This window comes from Carcharodon carcharias, chromosome 3 (genome assembly GCF_017639515.1).
Source record: "Carcharodon carcharias isolate sCarCar2 chromosome 3, sCarCar2.pri, whole genome shotgun sequence".
In the NCBI taxonomy this organism is placed as follows: Eukaryota; Metazoa; Chordata; class Chondrichthyes; order Lamniformes; family Lamnidae; genus Carcharodon; species Carcharodon carcharias.
Genome location: NC_054469.1, coordinates 39081360 through 39102074, shown reverse-complemented (window position 1 = coordinate 39102074; position 20715 = coordinate 39081360). Strand labels below are relative to the sequence as shown.

Genomic DNA, 20715 nt, shown 5'->3' with positions numbered 1-20715 from the left:
ATGGGATCCAAGGCAAAATGGCACGTTGGATCCAAAATTGGCTGAAAGGCAGGAAGCAGATGGTGATGGTACAGGGTTGTTTCTCTGACTGGAAGTTTGTTTCTAATGGGGTTCCGCAGGTCACGGTGCTGGGGCCCTTGCTGTTTGTGGTGTACCTAAATGATTTGGACTTAAAAATAGGGGGTATGATCAAGAGGTTCGCGGATGACACGGGTGGTAAATAGTGAAGAGGATAGCCGTAAACTGCAGGAGGATATCAGTGGACTGATCAGGTAGGCAGAGCAGTGGCAAATAGAATTCAACCTGGAAAAGTGTGAGATGATGCACTTGTGGAGGGCTAACACTATGAATGGTAGGATACTGGAAAGCACTGAGGTCAGAGGGACCTAGCTGTGCATATCCATAGTTACCTGAAGGCAGCAGGGCAGGTAGATAAGATGGTTAAGAAGGTATATGGGATATTTGCCTTTATTAGCTGAGGCATAGAATACAAGAGCAGAGAGGTTATGCTGGAACTGTATAAAACGTTGGTTGGGCCACAACTGGTATACTGTGTGCAGTTCTGGTCATTACGTTATGGGAAGGATGTGATTGCACTGGAGAGGGTGCAGAGGAGATTTACCAGGCTACTGCCTGGGCTGAAGGGTCTGAGCTATGAGGAAAGATTGGATAGGCTGGGGTTGTTTTTCTTGGAGCAACGGAGGTTGAGAGGAGACCTGATAAAGGTGTATAAGATTATGAGGGGCATAGATAGAGTGGATAGGAAGGCACGTTTTCCATTAGTTGAGGGGTCAATAACCAGACACGATGGGCTGAATGGCCCCCTTCGGTGCTGTAGACGTCTATGAATCCGTGAGTCTACACATTACCAGATCCAAAACTTGTATAGATAGAGGATTGGTTAACCAACAGGAAACAGAGTCAGGATAACTGGGTTATTTTCAGGATGGCTAGTGTCATGCCAAAGTGCTAGGGCCTCAACTACTTAAGATCCTTACTCATGAAGGGACAGGCTGTATTGCAGCCAAATTTGCAGGTAATACAAACATAGGTAGGAAATCAAGTTGTGAGAAGGATAAAAAGAGTCTGCAAAGGGATATAGATAGGTTAAGTGAGCGGGCAAAAAAAGTGGCAGGTGGATATAATCTGGGAAAATGTGAGGTTGTCCACTTATGCAAGAAAAATAGATTATTTAAATGGAGGGAGACTGCAGAATGCTGCAGTATAGAGGATGCCCTTCTATATGACTAACAAAAAGTCAGCATGCAGATACAGCAAGTAATTAGAAAGCAAATGGAGTGTTTGCCTTTTTGCAAGGGGGATGCAGTATAAAAGGAAGTCTTGCCAAACTGCACAGGACATTGGTGATACTACACCTAAAGTACGGTGTACAGCTTTGGTCACCTTAATGAGGGACGTATTTGCATTGGAAGTGGTTCAGAGAAGGTTCGCTAGGCTAATTTCTGGGATGAGGGGTTTGTCTTATGAGGAAAGGTTGAGCCTACACTCATTGGAGTTAAGAAGAATGAGAAGTGATCTTATTGAAACATATGATTCTGAGGAGGTTCGGCATGATGTTTCCCCTCATGGAGAAATCTAGAACTAGGGGGCACGGTTTAAAACTAAGGGGTCTCCCATTTAAGATGGAGAGAAGGAGGAATTTCTTCCCACAAAGGGTCGTTAGTGTTTGGAATTCTCTTCTCCAGTGAGCAGTGGAAGCTGGGTCATTGAATATATTCAAGCTTGAGTTAGATAGATTTTTGATCAACAAGAGTGGAGGGTTATGGAGACAGACAGGAAAGTGGAGTTAAGGCCACAATCAGGTCATACTGAATGACAGATAAGACGTGAGGGGCCTATTCATATATGTTCATATGCGCTCAGTGTCACAATCCATAAGCTGAAAAAATTGTTTAAAAATAGACATTGTATGAAGATAAGGATTCTCCTACACCTGTTGGCAACTTAAGATCTCTACTCTCAATTTCCTCATGTTCCTCTCTGCATGAGGTTGACCCTTAACCTTTATAAAACTCTTGTTGGGTTTCAGCTGGAATAGTGTGTTCAATTTTTGGCACAAAACTTTCAGAAGTTTGTCATGGCCCTAAATAGCGTGTAGAAGAGATTTACTAGAATTGTACCAGGTCAGTTATGTGGAGAAACTGAGAATCTGAGCAGAGAACATAAGCACCTAAGAAATAGGAGCAGGTGTAGGCCATTCAAGCCTGCTTCACCATTCAACAAGATCATGGCTAATCTGCATTACTTTTCAAGTTCCACATTCCCATCTACTCCCGATCACCTTTGATTCCCTTGCCTAACAAGAATCTATCCACCTCCGCCTTAAAAATATTCAATGACCCCCGCCACCACCGTCTTCTGAAGGAGAGTTCCAAAGACGCACAACCCTCTGTGAGAAAAAAATTCTCCTCATTTCTGTCCTAAAAGGGCAGACCCTAATTTTAAAACAGTGCCCCCTAGGTCTGGACACACCCACAAGAGGAAACATCCTTTCCATGTCCACCTTGTCAAGACCATTCAAGATCTTAAATGCTTCAATTAAGTCACCCCTCACTCTTCTAAACTCCAGTGGAAACAAGCCCAGTCTACCCAACCTTTTCTCATAAGACAACCAGCTCAATCCAGGTATAAATCTAGTAAACCTCCTCTGAACCGCCTCCAACATACGCATGTAACAGTTAAATAAGGAGACCAAAACTGCACACTGTATTCGAGATGCGGTCCCACCAATGCCCTGTGTAACTGGAGCATAACATCTATACCTTTATGTTCAATTCCCCTCGTAATAAAGGATAGCATTCCATTAGCTTTCTTAATTAGTTGCTGTACCTGCATACTAACTTTTTGTGACTCATGCACTAGAACACCTGGATCCCTCTGCACCTCGGAATTCTGCAGTTGTTCTCCATTTAAATAATACTCTGCTTTTTTATTCTTCCTGCTAAAGTGAACAACTTCACATTTTCCCACATTATACTCCATGTGCCAGACTTTTGCCCACTCGCTCAATTTATCTATATCCATCTGCAACCTCCTTATGCCCTCTTCACAACATACTTTCCTACCCATCTCTGTGTCATCTGCAAATTTAGTTACATGCGATCACTCCCCTCATCTAAGTCACTGATGTAATTTGTAAAATGTTGAGACCCCAGCACAGACCTCTATGGGATTCCACTTGTCACATCCTGCCAATCAGAAGACGACCCATTTATGCATACTCTGTTTTCTGCCAGCCAGTCAATCTTCTGTCTGTGCTAATATGTTAACCCCTACACAATAAGCTTTTCTTTTCTACAGTAACTTTTGATGTGGCACCTTATCAAAAGCCTTCATGGAAATCCAAGTACAGTATATCTACAGATTTTCTCTGGGCTGCCCCCAATGTTACTCCTTCAAAAAACTCCAATAAATTGGTTAAACATGATTAACTTTTCACAAAACCATGCCAACTCTTCCTGATTACCTTGAGTTTTTCTAAGTGCCCAATTATAACCACTTTAATGATCGATTCTAACAACTTCCCCATGACAGACGTCAAGCTAACTAGTCTATAGTTTCTTGTTTTCTGCCTCTCTTTATTCTTGAGTACTGGAGTTATATTTGCTACTTTCCAGTCTGATGGAACGTCTCCAGAATCTAGCGAATTTTGGAAAATTAACACCAGCGCATCTACTACCTCATTAGCCATCTCTTTAAAGACCCTAGGATCCATCTGGATCCAGAAACTTGTTAGCCCACAGCTCCACCAGTTTGCTCAGTAGCATTTCCCTAGTGACTGCAATTTCACCAAGTTCCTCTTTCCCTTTCACCTCCGGATTTACAGCTTTTACTGGAATGTTTTTTGTATCCTCAATAGTGAACACAGAAGCAAAATATTTGTTCATTTCATCTGCCAATTCCTTATTCGGCCATAAGACATAGGAACAGAATTAGGCCATTTGGCCCATTGAGTCTGCTTCAGTCTTCATGGTAAAAGACACTAATAGCATTCCAATACTAAATAATCAAGGGGGAAAAAAGGGGGAGGAAATACATACAATAACTATCACTAGACAAAAAGTACTAGAGAAACTAATGGTATGTTAGCTTTTTGGGATTCATTCACAAGGACTGCCAAATCCCTCTGTGCTGTAGCCTTCTGCAGTCTTTCTCCATTTAAATAATATTAAGCTCCTCTATTCTTCCTACCAAAGTGCATAGCCTCACATTTTCCTGCATTATATTCTATCTGCCACATTTTTGCCCACTCATTTACCCTACCTATATCCCCCTGTAGACTCCTTGTGTCATCCTCACCACTTGCCTTCCCACCTATTTTTGTATCATCCACAAATTGGCGACAGTACATTCACTTCCCTCATCCAAGTCATTAATATATATAGTAAATAATTGAGCCCCAGCACTGAGCCCTGTGGCACTCCACTAGTTATAGGTTGCAATACTGAAAATGCCCCCCTTATCCCAACTCTTTGTCTTCTACTAGTTAGCCAATCCTCTATCCAAGCTAATATGCTAACATGCTACCTCCAACACTATGGGCTCTTATCTTACTAAATAGCCTTATGTGCCGTACCTTATCGAGCACCTTTTGGAAATCAAAATATATTACGTCTTCTGGTTCCCCTTTATCTATCCTGCTAGTTACCTCCTCAAAGAATTCTAATAAATTTGTCAGGAATGATTTCCCTTTCGTGAAGCCATGCTGACTCTGCTTGATTAGATTATGTAATTTTAACTGCTCTGCAATTACATGCTTTATAATAGACATTTTCCCAATGGCAGATATTAAGCTAACTGGCCTATGGTTCCCTGTTTTTTGTCTCCCTCCCTTTTTGAATAAAGGTGTTACATTGGCAGTTTTCCAATCTTCTGGGACTTTTCCAGAAGCTAAGGATTCTTGCAAGATTACTACCAGTGCATCCACAATCTCTGTAGCTACTTCCTTTAATATCCTAGGATGCAACACATCAGGTCCAGGGAACTTATCTGGCTTTAGCCCCATTACTTTCTCTAGTACTTTTTGTCTAATGATAGTTATTGTATGTATTTCCTCCCCTTTTTTTCCCCCTTGATTATTTAGTATTGGAATGCTATTAATGTCTTCCACCATGAAGACTGAAGCAAAGTATTTATTCAACTCCTCTGCCATTTCTGGCACCCGATTATTATTTCCCCAGCCTCGTTCTGTAAGGGGCCTATGCTCACTTTGGTCTCTCTCTTCCTTTTTATATTTACTGTCTGTTTTTATATTACTTGCTGGTTTACCCTCAAAGTTTATTTTCTCTGACTTTTTTTGGTCATCTTTTGTTGGTTTTTAAAACTTTCCCAATCCTCTGGTTTACCACTAATCTTTGCCATAGTGTATGTCTTTTCTACTAATTTGATACTATCCTTAATTTCCTTGGTTAACCACTATCTACTCTTAATACCACATTCTTACTCTTGATGGGACCAACACTCACATTACCTACTTTTCTCCTGTTTAAATACCTGTAGAAACTCCTGCTATCCATTTTTACATTTCTAGCTAGATTCCTCTCATACTCTAATTTCTTTCTCCTGATTAACCTTTTAGTCATTCTTTGCCATTATTTATGTTCTGACCAATCATCTGACCCTGCCACTCATCTTTGTGCAGTTATATGTTTTTTCCTTACATTATGCTTTCCTTAACTTCTTTAGTTAACCACAGATGGTGAGTCCACTCTTTAGAATTTTTCTTTATAGTAGGAATATACTTATTCTGAATATTCTGAAACATCCCCTTAAATGTCTGCCACTGCTTCTCTATTAATTATTTCCTAGTCTAGTATCCCAGTTCACTTCAGCTAGCTCAGCTTTCATGCCCACATAGTTGCCCTTATTTAAGTTTAAAATACTAGAATTAGGCCCACTCTTCTCCCTTTCAAACTGGTTGTAAAATTCAATCATATTGTCACTGCTACCTAGGGCTGTCTTTACTCTGAGGTCATTAGTTAATCCTGTCACATTACACAATGTCAAGCCTAACAAAACATGCTCTTTAGTTTGTTCCAGAACATGTTGCTCTAAGAAACTCTCTCAAAAGCATTCGATGAACTCCTCATCCAGGCTACTACTGCCAATCTAATTTTTCCAATTTATATGTAGATTAAAATCACCCATGATTATTGCCATCCCTTTATCACAAGCACCCAATATTTCTTTTCAAATACTTTGTCCTATATTGCGGTTACTGTTAGGGGATCTGTAGACCACTCCCACTAGTGACTTTTCCCCCCAACTGTTCCTCATCTCCACCAAAACCGATTTTACTTCCTGATCTCCTGAACCAAGGTCATGTCTAACTATTGCACCAATGCCATCTTTGATTAACAGTACTACCCCTTCATCTTTACCTAGCTTCCTATTCTTCTGAATGTCATGTATCCCTCAATATTCACGGCTCAATCCTCGTCATCCTGCAGTCATGTCTCCACAATTGCTATCAGATCATACTTATTTACTTCGATGTGCACTATCAATTCATTTACTTTGTTATGAATGCTACACAAATCCAGATACAGAGCCTTCAGTTTTGTCTTTTTATGACTTTTGTAACATCTAGTCTTGAATGTTGGTGTATTCTTAGGCTTTTTCTCTCTGTCCCTTCCTGCCATTCTCTGACCCTCATTTCCCACATTATTATTTTGCTCTCCTTGACTCTACCCCTTGATTTACTACATCTGCCCAAGCTTGATCCCTCACCCCCCTTGTTTAGTTTAAAGCCCTCTCTACTTCCCTAGTTATGTGGCTCGCTAGAACATTGGTCCCAGCTTGGTTCAGCCCCCACTTTCCCCAGTACTGATGCCAGTGTCCCACAAACTGGAAACCACTTCTCACACACCAGTCTTTGAGCCATGCATTCACTTTTCTAATCTTATTTGTCTTCTGCCAATTTGTATGTGGCTCAGGTAATAATCCAGAGCTTTGGGGCTGTTTCTTAATTTGGTACCTAGCTCCTCATACTGACTTTGCAGAACCTCTTTTCTTGCCCTGCCTACATCGTTGGTACCTATATGAACTATGACAACTGAATCCTCCTCCTCCCATTGCAAGTTCCTCTCCAGCCCTGAGCAGATGTCCCAAACCTTGGCACCGGGCAGGCAACATAGCCTTCTGGACTCTCGATCTTTGCTGCAGTGAAGTGTCAATCCCCCTCGCTATACTAGAAGGTTAACAGGAGATTGGTTGAAAGCGTTCAAAGTTATAAAGGGTTTTGAAACAGTAAGTAAAACTGTAACAAAAACAGAATTACCTGGAAAAACTCAGCAGGTCTGGCAGCATCAGCGGAGAAGAAAAGAGTTGATGTTTCGAGTCTGCTTCCAGTTGCACAAGGGCCAGTAACCAGAAAATTTAAGGTCTTAAATTTAATTTTTTTTGAGCATGAGTTTTTGCGATCTGGGATGCATTCCTTCAAGGTGGTAGAGGTAGATTCAAAAGGGAATTGGAAAGGGAAAGATTAAAAAGGGAAAGATTTGCAGGGATATGGGGACAGAGCAAAAGAGTGAGACTAATTGGACAGTTCTTTCAAATAGTACAGACATGACAGGCCAGATAGCCTTCTCTTGTCACTGTATCATTCTATGATTCAATTAGTGTTCCTAGCCTAATTTTCACTTTTGTACCTTTACTTGGCCTGTACTCATGCACAAGCCTCAGTGAGTGTTCAAACGTGGGGAGCATCATAATTTTTCACTCATTCGACATTCATGGATGTGCACTTCCAATAACAATCAAGGTAATGATCAAGTGAGAAGCTTAACTCACTAGCGGAAGCCAACAATCGCACTCCTACCATCACTCTGCTGAAATCAGCCAAATCAACAGGGACCAAGATTGAACTCAACAACTGGGCCCAAATCTTACAGTCTCTGGGTAGTCAGAGATAAGGCATCTTCGGGAGATGCGCATCAGGACCCTGCGGAAGTCCAGATGCGCAGAATTACATAGGAATTGCCTGAGGAGTTTAAACTTCCAATTGGCTGATTCCCTGCTTCCCAGGGCCCTCTGCAAATGTCTCCAACCCTGAGCTCAGGGCAGAGACCTGAACCAGAAATGCAGGACTTAACTGGATACTTACCCAGGAAATATTAGACAATATAACACCTGGTCTAACAGCTGGTTAACTCCACAACAGACTTCCCCAATCACCACCCCCAACCTGATCACTGACTACTCCCCCGCCACCTAACCCGACTACCTCCCATACCCCACAACCACCCTTGCCTGACTCAACTACCACCCCGACTGGACACAACTATCCCCAAGCCAACCACCTCACCCCACCCCGACCACCAACTACCCATTCATCCCCTGCACCACCTACCCACCTCACCCATCTACCCATTCATCCACATGCCCATTAATAGACTTGGACCTTTATAAATTTATCTGAATAATGTCATAAAAAGGGACCTCTCCTTTCCCTGACTCTATTACGTTTGCTGGACTTACCCTGGAGTCACCTGTGATGCCCATTTCTACTTCAGCCAGGTCAGAAGATCCAGGAAGAAACAGGCAGCATCATCAGGTTGATAAAACCTTCGCGGGCAGTGGCAATGCACTCTGCATTGTCGCTGACTGTAAGATCTAGGCCCTGATCTTTTATCACTCAGTTGTTAAAAAGCAAAACAAGTTTTCCATCTGAAACAGGATGGGTGACAAGGGAAGCAGTGCAAATGCCTCCCATCTGTCTCTGGTGAGCTCATTGGGTATTGATAGGATTATTACAATTTTTAAAAAAACGAGCTACAAAAATGAGCAAAGTTCACAAAAAGAGTGCGTCAACAAAGGCATTTTGGGTTCTAACAGTAATCCAAATCTAATAAGAAGAAAGTACACACAGATGTCTAAATGTCATTATAAACTGGAAACCATCAGTTCAAAATTTACTTAAAGCTTTGCTTTTCCACTTTTAATCAGTAACCTTTACAGTGCTGGAATTTCCTTTCAACTTTGTGCTACTGGACTATTTTCAAAAGTTCCATTTGTGAGGGAATCATTTTTTTTTGGATTTTGTCTGTATTTTTGTAAGTTAGCATCAATGGGAGTGGCCTTTAGTTGACTGGAGATTGTAACATTTAAGGTGCAGAATAGGAACAGGGACAGAACCCTGTTGGGAGATTTAAAAAGATCACAGATCAGTTGAAGGGACCAACAGCAGCCCATGGGAAGGAGATGGAGAGGAGAGTTGGCTCCAAGCAGCTGAAGTGCTATCGTTAACTCCATGCTGCTGAAGGGGCTGGAGCTCAGAGAAGCTTCATGCTGCTGAGAAGTTGGGGCTCAAGGGAGCCCTGGAGTAGAGATTGCTCAGTGTTGCTAAGGAAATTGAGTTCAGAAAAAGCCATGGAGCACCTCAGTTGGAGTACAGAAAATCCTGAGGGCAGTGTTGGCTTGGTGCAGTTGGCTGCTGCGTGAAGAGCAATTGTTGGCAGCATGTAGTTCAGGAGCTGAGAACATGCCTGCATTTAGATGCTGGAGTAACCTGGCCAATAATGGGGGAAGCATTCTCGGTAGTAGGTCAGCTCAACTGGAAAAGAAGAGCAAGAAGCCTGGACCTGGGAGCAAATTTGTGAGAAGTCTAGAATAGTGTACCTTTTGGTGAGGATTGTACTTATGGAACTCGGGTAGAGTAGAGCTGCTATCAGCTGGGGATCATGGTAGCTCTTTGAAGGAGAAAAGCTAAAATTCCTTGCAACGAAGATAGCTTTAAATAATTTTTGTGACTCACAGTGATGACTGACATCTAGGTGAGTTGCTGAGAAAATTCGGGGGACCATTCTTTGCTAAGTCATGTTAAGTTTCTTCTGTTTGTTTAAAAAAGTGGGACCTTGTGGGTTTATTCTCCTTGTGAATAACTGGGAGTTCAAATTTTGCCTACTTTAACAAAAAAGATTACAGGTCCCTAAACCAGATCTGAACAAATTTTAGGGTCTCATCCGGAACCGTAATAAAATTTGGGGGTCTGGTCTGGGATTTTAACATACTTCAGAGGAATTACCTAGTATCACCGTAATAATGCTCAGAAATGGCAGTAGTGGCCTCCCCCATCTTCTTCCCACACCCCTCCAAAATGGTCCCTTCTGCTCCTGAAAATACTGACTCATACTGGATACAGTTCTGCATCCAAGAGCCACCCTCATCCACATGAACATTTTTCTTACGTGATTCTTGGCTACATTGCTTGGTATGCTTTTCAGGTATAGAGATGAGGAAAGACAATAAAAGCTGAGCCGGATTATGTATTTACCTGCACTTTTCAGCAGGAATTACAAAATGGAGATCAGAATAGAAACCCCCCTGAGTGATTGTCCTCTCACTTGCCCAGAATTATTGCGGTTAAGTATAGCCAACCACACCGAATGGAGATCATTTAACTCTATACAGATCACGGATCAAATTGAATGGCAACCCCAAGGAGTAAATGAGGTAGCACCATTCCCTCTCGAGCCACAAAGCCTCACCTAACAAGGTGAATTTTTCTAATCTATTAGATAACTTAGCTTCCACTAGCAAGCAGTGCTGTGCAGCCTAAGTGCTTCAGGACATCATGAGAATGTGATAAATGCTGCATGAAAGCAAATTCCTCTATGTTCAAGCATTTGTTTTGAAGGAGAAATATCAATGGAAGTCAGTGTTAATCAAAGTTTCTGCTTGTAGTGCCAGAGGTAGAGCAAATGAAATAATCACAAATTCTACCCTTGGTTTAGCATCAGTCTGTTAGTGTATGAGTAAGTCAATGAATTACAGAAGTGATTACAAGAATGAACCCACAAATGAAGCAAACAATAACAAACATTCTAAAACAATGAGAGTCCTTAAGTAACAAAACTTGAAAAAATACTTAATTTTCAAAGCCAACACCTGTAATTTTGCATCTAAGATATGATTCGAAATTACACAAATCAACCACAAATGGCTCATATCTAATTCAGGAAGGCAACCCATCATAAACTCTGATAAGAAACCTTTCTTTCAAATACATAAAGCCAGTAGAGGGGTTCATATAAATAGGCTCATCAACGGAGCAATCTATAAGTAAATCCAAAGTTGAGATTTTATTTTATGAAAAATTAAATTTCTGGTTTACCAGCTAATGAAAATTTGAAGTATTGATGCTATTTTTCCTCCCTCAAGGCATAGGAAACAGTTAAATAATTTTTCACATTACAAAACTGAACAGAAACCCAATAAATATTGCTGTGAATGTACATTAGCATGTGACCTTAAAATCTTCTTAAATGATGTAGGCATGAATGATCAGAATTTAATTCCACTTTCACAATAATTATCTTCCCTCACTATCAAAACAAGGATATAGTAGTGGCACCGTCTATCTGGTCATGCCAAAATGACAGAAGCAGAATTGCTCGAGTGGCACTGCTGATCTTCACCCAATTTTATGGGTGTGCTCTATAGATAAGTTTCTTTATTAAGTCAGGTTTAGTATTAAATAAAAAAATTGGAAATGCGAAAACTAGAATTTAAATAAATTAACTACAGCAGAGAAACTCACAAGCATTACAGCGCTTTTCAATTTCTTTCCTAATTAGAACCTCTACTCAATGATTTTTCCTAAAAATATGAAGTGCAGGTGTTTGTCTAAAATATCTTCCAGTTCTGATGAATGGTCATGGAAATGAAACATTAACTATACCTTCCTCTCTCAAAAGATGCTACACGACTTGCTGAGTGTTTCCAGCATTTTCTATTTGCATATTTATGAAATAAGGAAGATTAAGTGGTGCAATGCACTCATTGCCACCTCAGAGACCCAGGTTTAAATCCAATCCAGATTGATCTACCTGTCTGCTGGTTGCATGGGTTCTACAGGAAATTAATTTGGGAAGTTTGAATCCAGTATCTTAGTGTATACAAGTCTACAGCCAAAAAAAAGACTCCTAATTCAGCACTGAGTGGAAATCCCATTCAGATTGGGGTCAAAGGATATCTTGTGTGAGAATGGAAAAATGTGATACTAAGGGAGTTGGTACTTCTTGGTGTTATGGCACATTGCTCTGTACCAAATTGTGCTATACCTGATCAGCGATTGGCTGATGCTGTCAATGGCTGGGATTTTCCAGCCCCATCATTGCAGGACAGGAGACTCAACAGCCTAGCCAAAAGTCCATGTCTTAAGGTGGAACCAGATGATCCCAACATGGGCAGGGCCAGAAAACCCCACTCAATATGTCCCAAAATGGACAGCGTGTATCCTAATATCTTTTGATAAGCACTAAATTCAAAACAAATGGAAGGAAATATACGTTAACAACTGAAACCCCCAATTTAATAAGAATTGCATTGAATCTATCGTATGCACTCATATTTTTACAGAAAACCAAACATTGGTTATAAAAGGTTATTTAGCAAAAAGCTGAGTTAGCTTATCATCATATGATTTATATGATGCCACTTTTAACATGTTTTATCATACACATATAGGGCACTTGGTTCTCTGGATAACTAGATTAACATAAGGCAAAACACATTTTTAGAAACACTGCAAGAAGCTAATTGTCACATGCTTCCAACAAACTAATCACAGTAGTAGACTGAGCCACAACATGGTGTGCACAGACCAGGTTGGTTGAATGCAACAGCTTTAAAGCTGAATGTTAATAATGTCAACAATATCCTCAAAATGTATAACCTTTCTTGTGTTGTATCTACCACCCTCCATTTTATGCTTTCACCCTATCACCATGTACCATTCCCACATTTACTGGGCCAGTAGATTAACTGCATTCTGTACTCTCTTAATGAAATTTAAATATGTGAAGGCAGTTATTATTTTCCCACTAGTTATACTCTATCTGCTACATTTTCTTGAAGAAAAAGCCTCAAGATAGGGTTAGTAGATTTTAAACTTACCATATGAGAAATCATACAGGGGATCCCATTTCCAATCATTATTGGATACAACCTTTCTCCAGCACTAAGATTTACCACAGCACTTCAGCTAGAACCCTTAATATTTAGACAGCATGGTTGGGGTCGTGACAACAACCAAATTTCATTAACAACTTACATTCATATAGCACCTTTAATGTAGTAAAACATCGCAAGACCCTTCATGGGAACGTTATCAAAGTTTGACACCAGGCCACATAAGGAGGTATTAGGACAGGTGATCAAAAGCTTTGTGAAAGCATTAGGTTTTAAGGAGAGTCTTAAAGAAGGAGAGAGATGTAGAGAGGTGGAAAGGTTTATGAATGGAATTTCAGAGAATGAGGCATAGGCAGCTGAAGGCATGGTTGCCAATGGCAGAGCGATTAAACGTTGGGGGTGCACAAGGTGCCAGGATTGGAGGAGCACAGATCTTGGTTGGCTGTCAAGCTGAAGGGGAGTAACAGAGATAGGGAGGGGCAAGAAGAGATTTAACACTTCTTTAATAAAGTTCTGAAAATTATCAGATCATAAATCAAATAACAAAAACTTTCTAGAAGAAATAGTTACGATTAAAATATTAATACCACATTTTTTCTTCAATTAAGCTCTCTTCCTGTAATGTGCCAGAAGCAGCACAAGATTGAGGTAGTTTGTTTTTTGAAACAAGAGCATGAGGGAATGAATGAAGAATGAGAAACTGCGGAAAGGGAAAATAAATTATTAAGGTTTATCACATAAAAATATATTTAAAATCACTTACCTGTTGACTGCTGAGTCAGTACGAATTGTTGCTATAGGAGACCGCATGTTCTTTAGATCCCAGACTTTTACAGTTCTGTCATCACTGCCAGATACAACATTATCTCCCACAGTAAAGACAGCAGATGTTACAGTGCTGAAAGAGATAAAACATGTGGATAACCATTAAATAATTTATTACCAACACGTTGAAGAGTTGTCTCTAGCTGATGTATTTAGTTGCTACCTAGGTTCCCTATTATTTTTACATACGCCATACGCTTCATTCTTCTTGGAAATTTTTGTACTCGTCGAGCCAATGGACGTTTACACTGATGAACTGTCAAGCATGAGTATTAAGATCTTGGGTCATATGCAGAGTACAACTCCCTCCATTGCCAATATGTACTAAACCTCACCTCAGCTTTCACTACACTGGCATGTCCCACATCTATATGGCCTTTCTGGGTAACAGTTCCCAAATGTGGTTTATAGAGAGACAGAGATATATAGAGAAACAGGAATTTATGTTAACAATGCACTAGATGAAACTGAAGCCCAAGAGGTGACAAGTCTCCATTTTACCCAGTTCATATGCAATTTTTTGATTTGCAAATTAATGTTTTTTTACATTCAATTCTGGTTTATAATGCTCAACATTTCCTGAACCACTAGCTGAAATCTCACTGGTGTTAAGATTGAGCTCAAAACCTCACGTAACAAACGTCTGTGCAGCTTGTTTCAAATCTATCAAAAATATAGTTGAATTAAGAATATTCAAAAATCCAAAGGGTCTCCATAAATTGTTAAGTTTAACGTAAGTGCAAATAAGTTTATTGAAACAACAAGATAACCCAGTGTATTATTGATAGAGTCTAACATTCAAGATACATAGCCTAGAAATTACTGGTGTTGAAGTCAGCTGATGAATGTTTAATACGATCATATGAGATGGCTCTGTTTTGTATCTGTTTATTTTCACAGAATCTCAGAATCACACAGTGCAGAAGAGGCCCTTCGGCCCATCCAGTCAACACCGACACGTGAGAAACACCTGACCTACCTACCTAATCCCATTTACCAGCACTTGGCCCATAGCCTTGACATGCCAAGTGCTCATCCAGGTACTTTTTAAAGGATGTGAGGCAACCCGCCTCCACCACCCTCCCAGGCTGGGTTCAAGACTCCATGTAAAAACAGGAGATCACAGTGTTGTACTACTACATTAAAAGTTATTAACAGTAATTTTTAGATGCATCATTGGGCCTAAATCAAAATCCACAAGCCATGGTTACTACTAGATTTCCTAGGCAGTCCAAAGAACCAGACAGATGAAAAGCTGTTAAACTATGACAAACTATTTTGCACAAATTTCAAGTTAATGATGTATGGGTGGGATTTTCCAGTCCCGCTCCCAAAGTTAATGGACCTTTTGCTGGTCTATTATATTTTCTGTCCCACCCGCGATGATTCCCACGGCGGGCAGGACCAGAAAATTTAGGCCTTTGTGTCCAGTATTTTCAGATATATAACAGATTGGGCATGGTGCCAAAACTGGAGAAGAATAATTTACCGCAACCCCTCCTTCTTAACTGTCAAGCCTTGTTGAAATTTAAACCAGGCAGCTTTACCCTGATTGGTCAAGGCATTGTTCTGAGGAATGGGTCAGTGAATGGCTGTGACTTATTTTGTTTAGCTGAAGCAGGCACAATGTGTTTACACCTCCTCAGAACAATGCCTTGACCAATCAGGGTCAAGCTGCCTGGTTTAAATTAACTGCTTGGCAGTTAACTGTAAGTCACCAATACTGGTGCATTCTCCATGGTAATGCCTCTACCAGAGTCCACTTGCCAACCAATCTGCACTCTCTTCTCCTACAGTGTAAATTGTTGTTTTCCCTTTATATTTGTATTCTTGTGAAATGTCCTGATGAGTGCAAGTCAAAAAGCTTCGACATGTCTCTTTTTTCATCAATATAAATAATCTCTTGGATGAGCCATCAAACTCTCTCAGATGATGTAAGAGTTTCCATGGTGCTAATTCAAAGAAGGGCAGGGGAGTACTCCCCAGTGTCTTGGTGAATATTTATCACACAAGCAACAATACAAACAGATAGATTATCTGATCACTATCTCATTGCTGTTTGTGGGACCTTGCTGTATGCAACTTGGCTGCCATGTTTCCTACATTACAGTAACTAACTCGCTTTGAGGTATCCTGTGGTCATGAAAGGTGTTATGTAAATGGAAGCCTTTTTTTCTTTCTAAGTATTTCTGTTTTAACTGAAATGCATATATTTTTCTCAGTGCTCACTGCTACTTTAAATTAATTCTAAATGTGTTTCTGGTCTCCAACTTACAACTAGGACTGATGGACCTAAAAAAAAGAACAAGATCACGTATAAACATTTAATGAAATTTAATATTTTGTCACTTACAATGGCAGTTGTTCCTGTCTGTGTGTTACTCAAGGAATGCAGACTTCACATCTAGATGCTGATTGAATTTAACAGCATCCAGGCCACCAGAGGCTCTTTTATGCAGGCACACTTAATTCAAATTGACATTAAATTAAGGTTTAATAAGGATTAAACTACTGTGTGTAAATGGAGCAAAGTTCTTTAATTTAATACCACCCTAAAGCTAAAGCATTCTACTTTAGCATGGGGTGGCACCCTCAGTGTTAAAGATGTACAAGATTTTTTAAAACAGAAAACTGATGGATAAGACGAGGCACATTAACCTCACAGTTTTCTGCATTTATAAACATAATATACACATTTACAATTTTTTTTAAAACTGGAAATGCCAGTAACATAATTAAAGATGGAAAATGTTGGAAGTCACAGAAGATCAATTAGTCTCTTGAAAAAGAGATGATGGGTGAACTGTTTAGGTAGAAAACCATCGCCAAACCTGGATAATAAAGTGCGCCCATGGTTAACTGATGAAAATAAAGAACAATAGTAAGTAAAAAGTAAAAATATTTTGACACCCTGTTCTGTATAACCAGTATTTTCAGTTTTTATTTTAGAATACATAAGTTAGACAAGTCTATGTTTGATCTCTTAGACCTAGATTTGCATTTGGTTCAAACCATTAGACTGAATGCACTCTTTGCTATAGGAATCTACAGAAATGGAGTTTGAGCAGTTGGATGCCAGATTGTAAGGGACATAGATCTCCACACAAAGTTTGCAAACTTGTATAATGATTCATACAGAAAATAAAATCTCTACACTAACACAATAAATTGTGTTACGATCTCAATAGAGACCAGTAACATTTTTAGTTTTTTTTTAATGAATCCAAAAATCCAGATATTTACTAAAGGAATGAAATGGTTGGCTCAGATTTTTTATTGCCTGTCCAACCTTATTGTTGGCAGACGGGCGAATCAGCCAGGCAGCCTTTGCATTTTTCATCAAACCTCATCCATGGGTGGGATGAGATTTCTATGATGAAAAAAGAATATGAATAAATTTCTGTGGACAGCATTTTCATTAGCTAAATTTTCAGGTGATTGATTATGATGCATGGACAATTTTTTTCAGTTTTTGAAACCTTTATTTTGCTTTTTCAGGTCTTTAGCTCCCCGAAGCAGCTCACTGCCTTCAGGGAGCTCTCTGTCAGCACTGGCCCACTCCCACACCGACGTCATCACCAGTTCTCTTCCCACCCCCAACCCAGCAGTGCTGAGCTTTTCAGCATGCATTTCACATTGGCTGGCTGTTACTTGGCCATCCAGCATGAGGTTGCGGTCAGGGGCCAGTTTCCTGGCCGATCCTGGGCCCACCGATCGCGCCCACCGAGCTGAAAAATTCAGGCCATTGAGTCTGTTTCAGCTAAACAAAGTAAGTGACAGCCATTCACTGACTCATTCCTCAGGACAATGCCTTGACCAATCAGGGTAAAGCTGTCTGGTTTAAATTTCAAACAATACTTGGCAGTTAACTGTCACCATCCCTGGTGCATTCTCCATGGCAACACCTCTATCAATCAGAGTCTACTTGCCAACCAATCAGCACTCTCCTCTCATATAGTCTAAATTGTTGTTTTCCCCTTCCATTGGTATTCTTGTGAAGTGTCCTGATGAGTGCAAGATGAAAAGTTTTGACATGTCTCTTTTCTCAGCAATATTCAAATTCTGTACTACCAAAAGACTATTTGTTTCCTAAATAATTGACTCTGAAAAGATATTTCCAACCCTCAACCCATGGTTTTATCAGTTTAAGTCACTGGCCATTTCATTCACAAGGGGTTCTACAAATCAGCCTACTATTGAATTCATATCTACATGCGAAAGTTCTGAAAAGTCAACCAAAAACAAAACAATAATTTGGCCTTGACGACACAATCCCGACAAAGGAGTTGCTATGTTTTGTCCAGATTGCTCAAGAATTTGTTATATGCCAAAATTCTTGAACAGTTGTGCTGCGGAAAATAAAGAGTAAAAGCGAATAAATCATCTAGGGGCGGAGAGATACTTTTATAGACTTGGTACATGATACACTAACATTGACATGTTCCCTTATAAATGATCTTGCAAATTCCAAAGACAACCCAAATCGTGAAGGCTAAGATAATCATTTCAGCATTCAGCAGGACCTAATTTCTGCTGTCTCATTATTCCTGCAAACCACAATTAAAGTGACAATCCAACTTTCCAGCTTGGCAGCCAAGATCTTCAGGGAAAGTCTTTCTGTACATGTTTCTGTGAGAAATAGATCTATTTCTCTGGGTGAGCAGTGGCCTGCAAATCAGTGAGTTTTCACTTCTGCTGCTCCCTGCTAGTATTATGTCCTGATCTTTATCCATATATAATTAATTCCCATTTATTTTGAGTCAGACTAATTAAGTACATAAATCAGGGAGTAGGCCTTTTTTATCTTTCTGATGAGAAACATTCCTAAAAAGGAAGCAGCTTTAAGCCTCAAAATAATAGGTACTGAGTCAATTTTACTGAACTCAGTGTATATTTCCAATTTGTTAGACACTGTGAAATTTATTTTTAATTGTCTAGCTAATTGTATTAATTTATTATTTTTACTTTTAAAGCTACATGATGAATTATTTTAATTGTTAGTCTTTTATGTACAATGTCCTTAGAAGATTTAACTGGGCCAACGCTTCGAATCTAGCTGTACTGTGTATGCTTTTTATCGGCATGGTCAGCAATGAGGGATGTGAGATTGGGAGGACTTAAGATGAGCCCGCAGTAAATGTGCAACATGAGGTCACCCACTTTGGATCCAAGAATGACAAACCAGAGTATTTTCTACACGGCGAGAGACTAGGAACACAGCTAAGCAATGGGTCTTGGCAATATTCAGGCTGTAGTGTTTAAGGTATGTGCTGCTGAATACCTGTGCCCTTAGCTAAGCTGTTCTTGTATAGCTACTACATCTACCTGAACATGGAGAAAATAAGCCAGCCTGTTCACAAAAAGCAGAAGAAATCCAACCCAACCAATGATCACTCCATCAGCCTACCCACAATCATCAAAGTTCACACACTCACTGAGATCATTCAAATTTGTCAAACAGCCAGACATGGGCATCAATGTTTTTGCTTTACAGAATTAAAGATTAAAGTTTGGTGTAATGATTTGTGTTCTGGATAATAAACAAGAAGCTTTGAAAAAAAATTGATTTCACTGTGAAAATAGTTGTACTGATTGCACTAGTACAATACAAATTGCACCTGCAATTTTTATGGGCACACCCAGAAAATCAATCACGTGAATAGGTTTATGGTCAGAATTGTAGGCTTCAAGCAAAAGAAAGTGATATTGAAGCTCATGGTATATTCCAGGAACTACAGTATTATTTCACAAAAATAACCTTCAAGTACAATCCATCTCCACTTCGTGTCAAGAGATTTTGAGCGTACCTTGTACCAAAATACATATGTCAACTCAATTTACCACAGCCACGTCACAGTAATCTACAATGCCTGCCAAATTGTACTCTCCTCACCTAGATGACAATCATCTATTCACAGATACGTTTTCAGCCACCTCCATTCTCACTGCGATTCCCCCATTAGCTATACAGAGAGAAAGCAGAAGTGGGAAACATTTGTGGAAATGGGTTTTGAATATAGTGCAATTTGTTGTTGAAGATAATTATGTTATAAAGGGCAACAAATCAACCACACTGTAAATTGCTGGGTGAGATGGTGCAAACAATTCTTCATTGGAATGGAGCTAAACTTGCACTTAAAAAGCAAGTTTCTGTTCATTGTAGGGTTATGACCAAAAATCAACCACTACTTCGGTCTTTTTTGAATGGACATGCAGCTGCTTAATACCGGTCGAAGTTTTATTATTTATACTGCTTAAATCATTAGCTTCTAGATCGGTGGCTATTTTCATGTTAACAGGTTACGTAGCCCAGGTAGAAGCCCTATTTAATCAAATCAAACATAAATGGCAGGAGGGGTGGTGGTGGGAAAGTTAGCTAATAAAGTCAAATACTTATGAAATAAAAATGACCACAATACCAATATTGAATTTTATTCTCAATGCTTTATTTTGACTTTAAATTTGATATGGGAGGGAAAAAAATCTTAAATGAAAGCAAAATGCTGCAGATGCTGGAAATTTGAAATAAAAACAGAAAACGCTGGAAAAGCTCAGCCGGTCTGGCAGCTTCTGTGGAGAGAAAAGCACAGTTAGCGTTTTGAGTCCGTGTGACTCTTTAATTCAATTTACCGCAGCCACATCACAGTAATCTACAGTGCCTGACAAATAGCACTCTCCTCATCAAGATGACAATCATCTATTCACAGATACGTTTTAAGCCACCTCCATTCTCACTGTGATTCCCTAAAACTGTCTTCACTTAAGCATCGCATACAACTAAAAGTTCCCCTCAAAGAGAATGAGAGGAAAATTGAATGATTGTTCACAAGGCCAAATCTAGTTAAAGAACATTTTCAAAAGCAGTAGGAAAGCACTATACAGGTTAGAATCTTCAAGAATAAAAGCAGGTGCATTGTGGAGTCTGAGGATAAAGACAGATCCAGATTTTAAAAAAAC

The 20715-nt window shown here is 39.7% G+C and overlaps 1 protein-coding gene across 4 annotated transcripts in view; it reads right to left on the bottom strand.

The window, feature by feature from the left end:
• The window catches only part of wdr37 (WD repeat domain 37), a 134458-nt gene that overhangs the window by 9863 nt on the left and 103880 nt on the right, over positions 1–20715 (bottom strand). For all 4 annotated transcript variants that reach the window (XM_041184716.1, XM_041184717.1, XM_041184718.1 and 1 more), the window contains one exon: positions 13697–13831. In XM_041184716.1, the coding sequence (XP_041040650.1) occupies positions 13697–13831 (135 nt within the window). The remainder of the gene's footprint in view (positions 1–13696; positions 13832–20715) is intronic.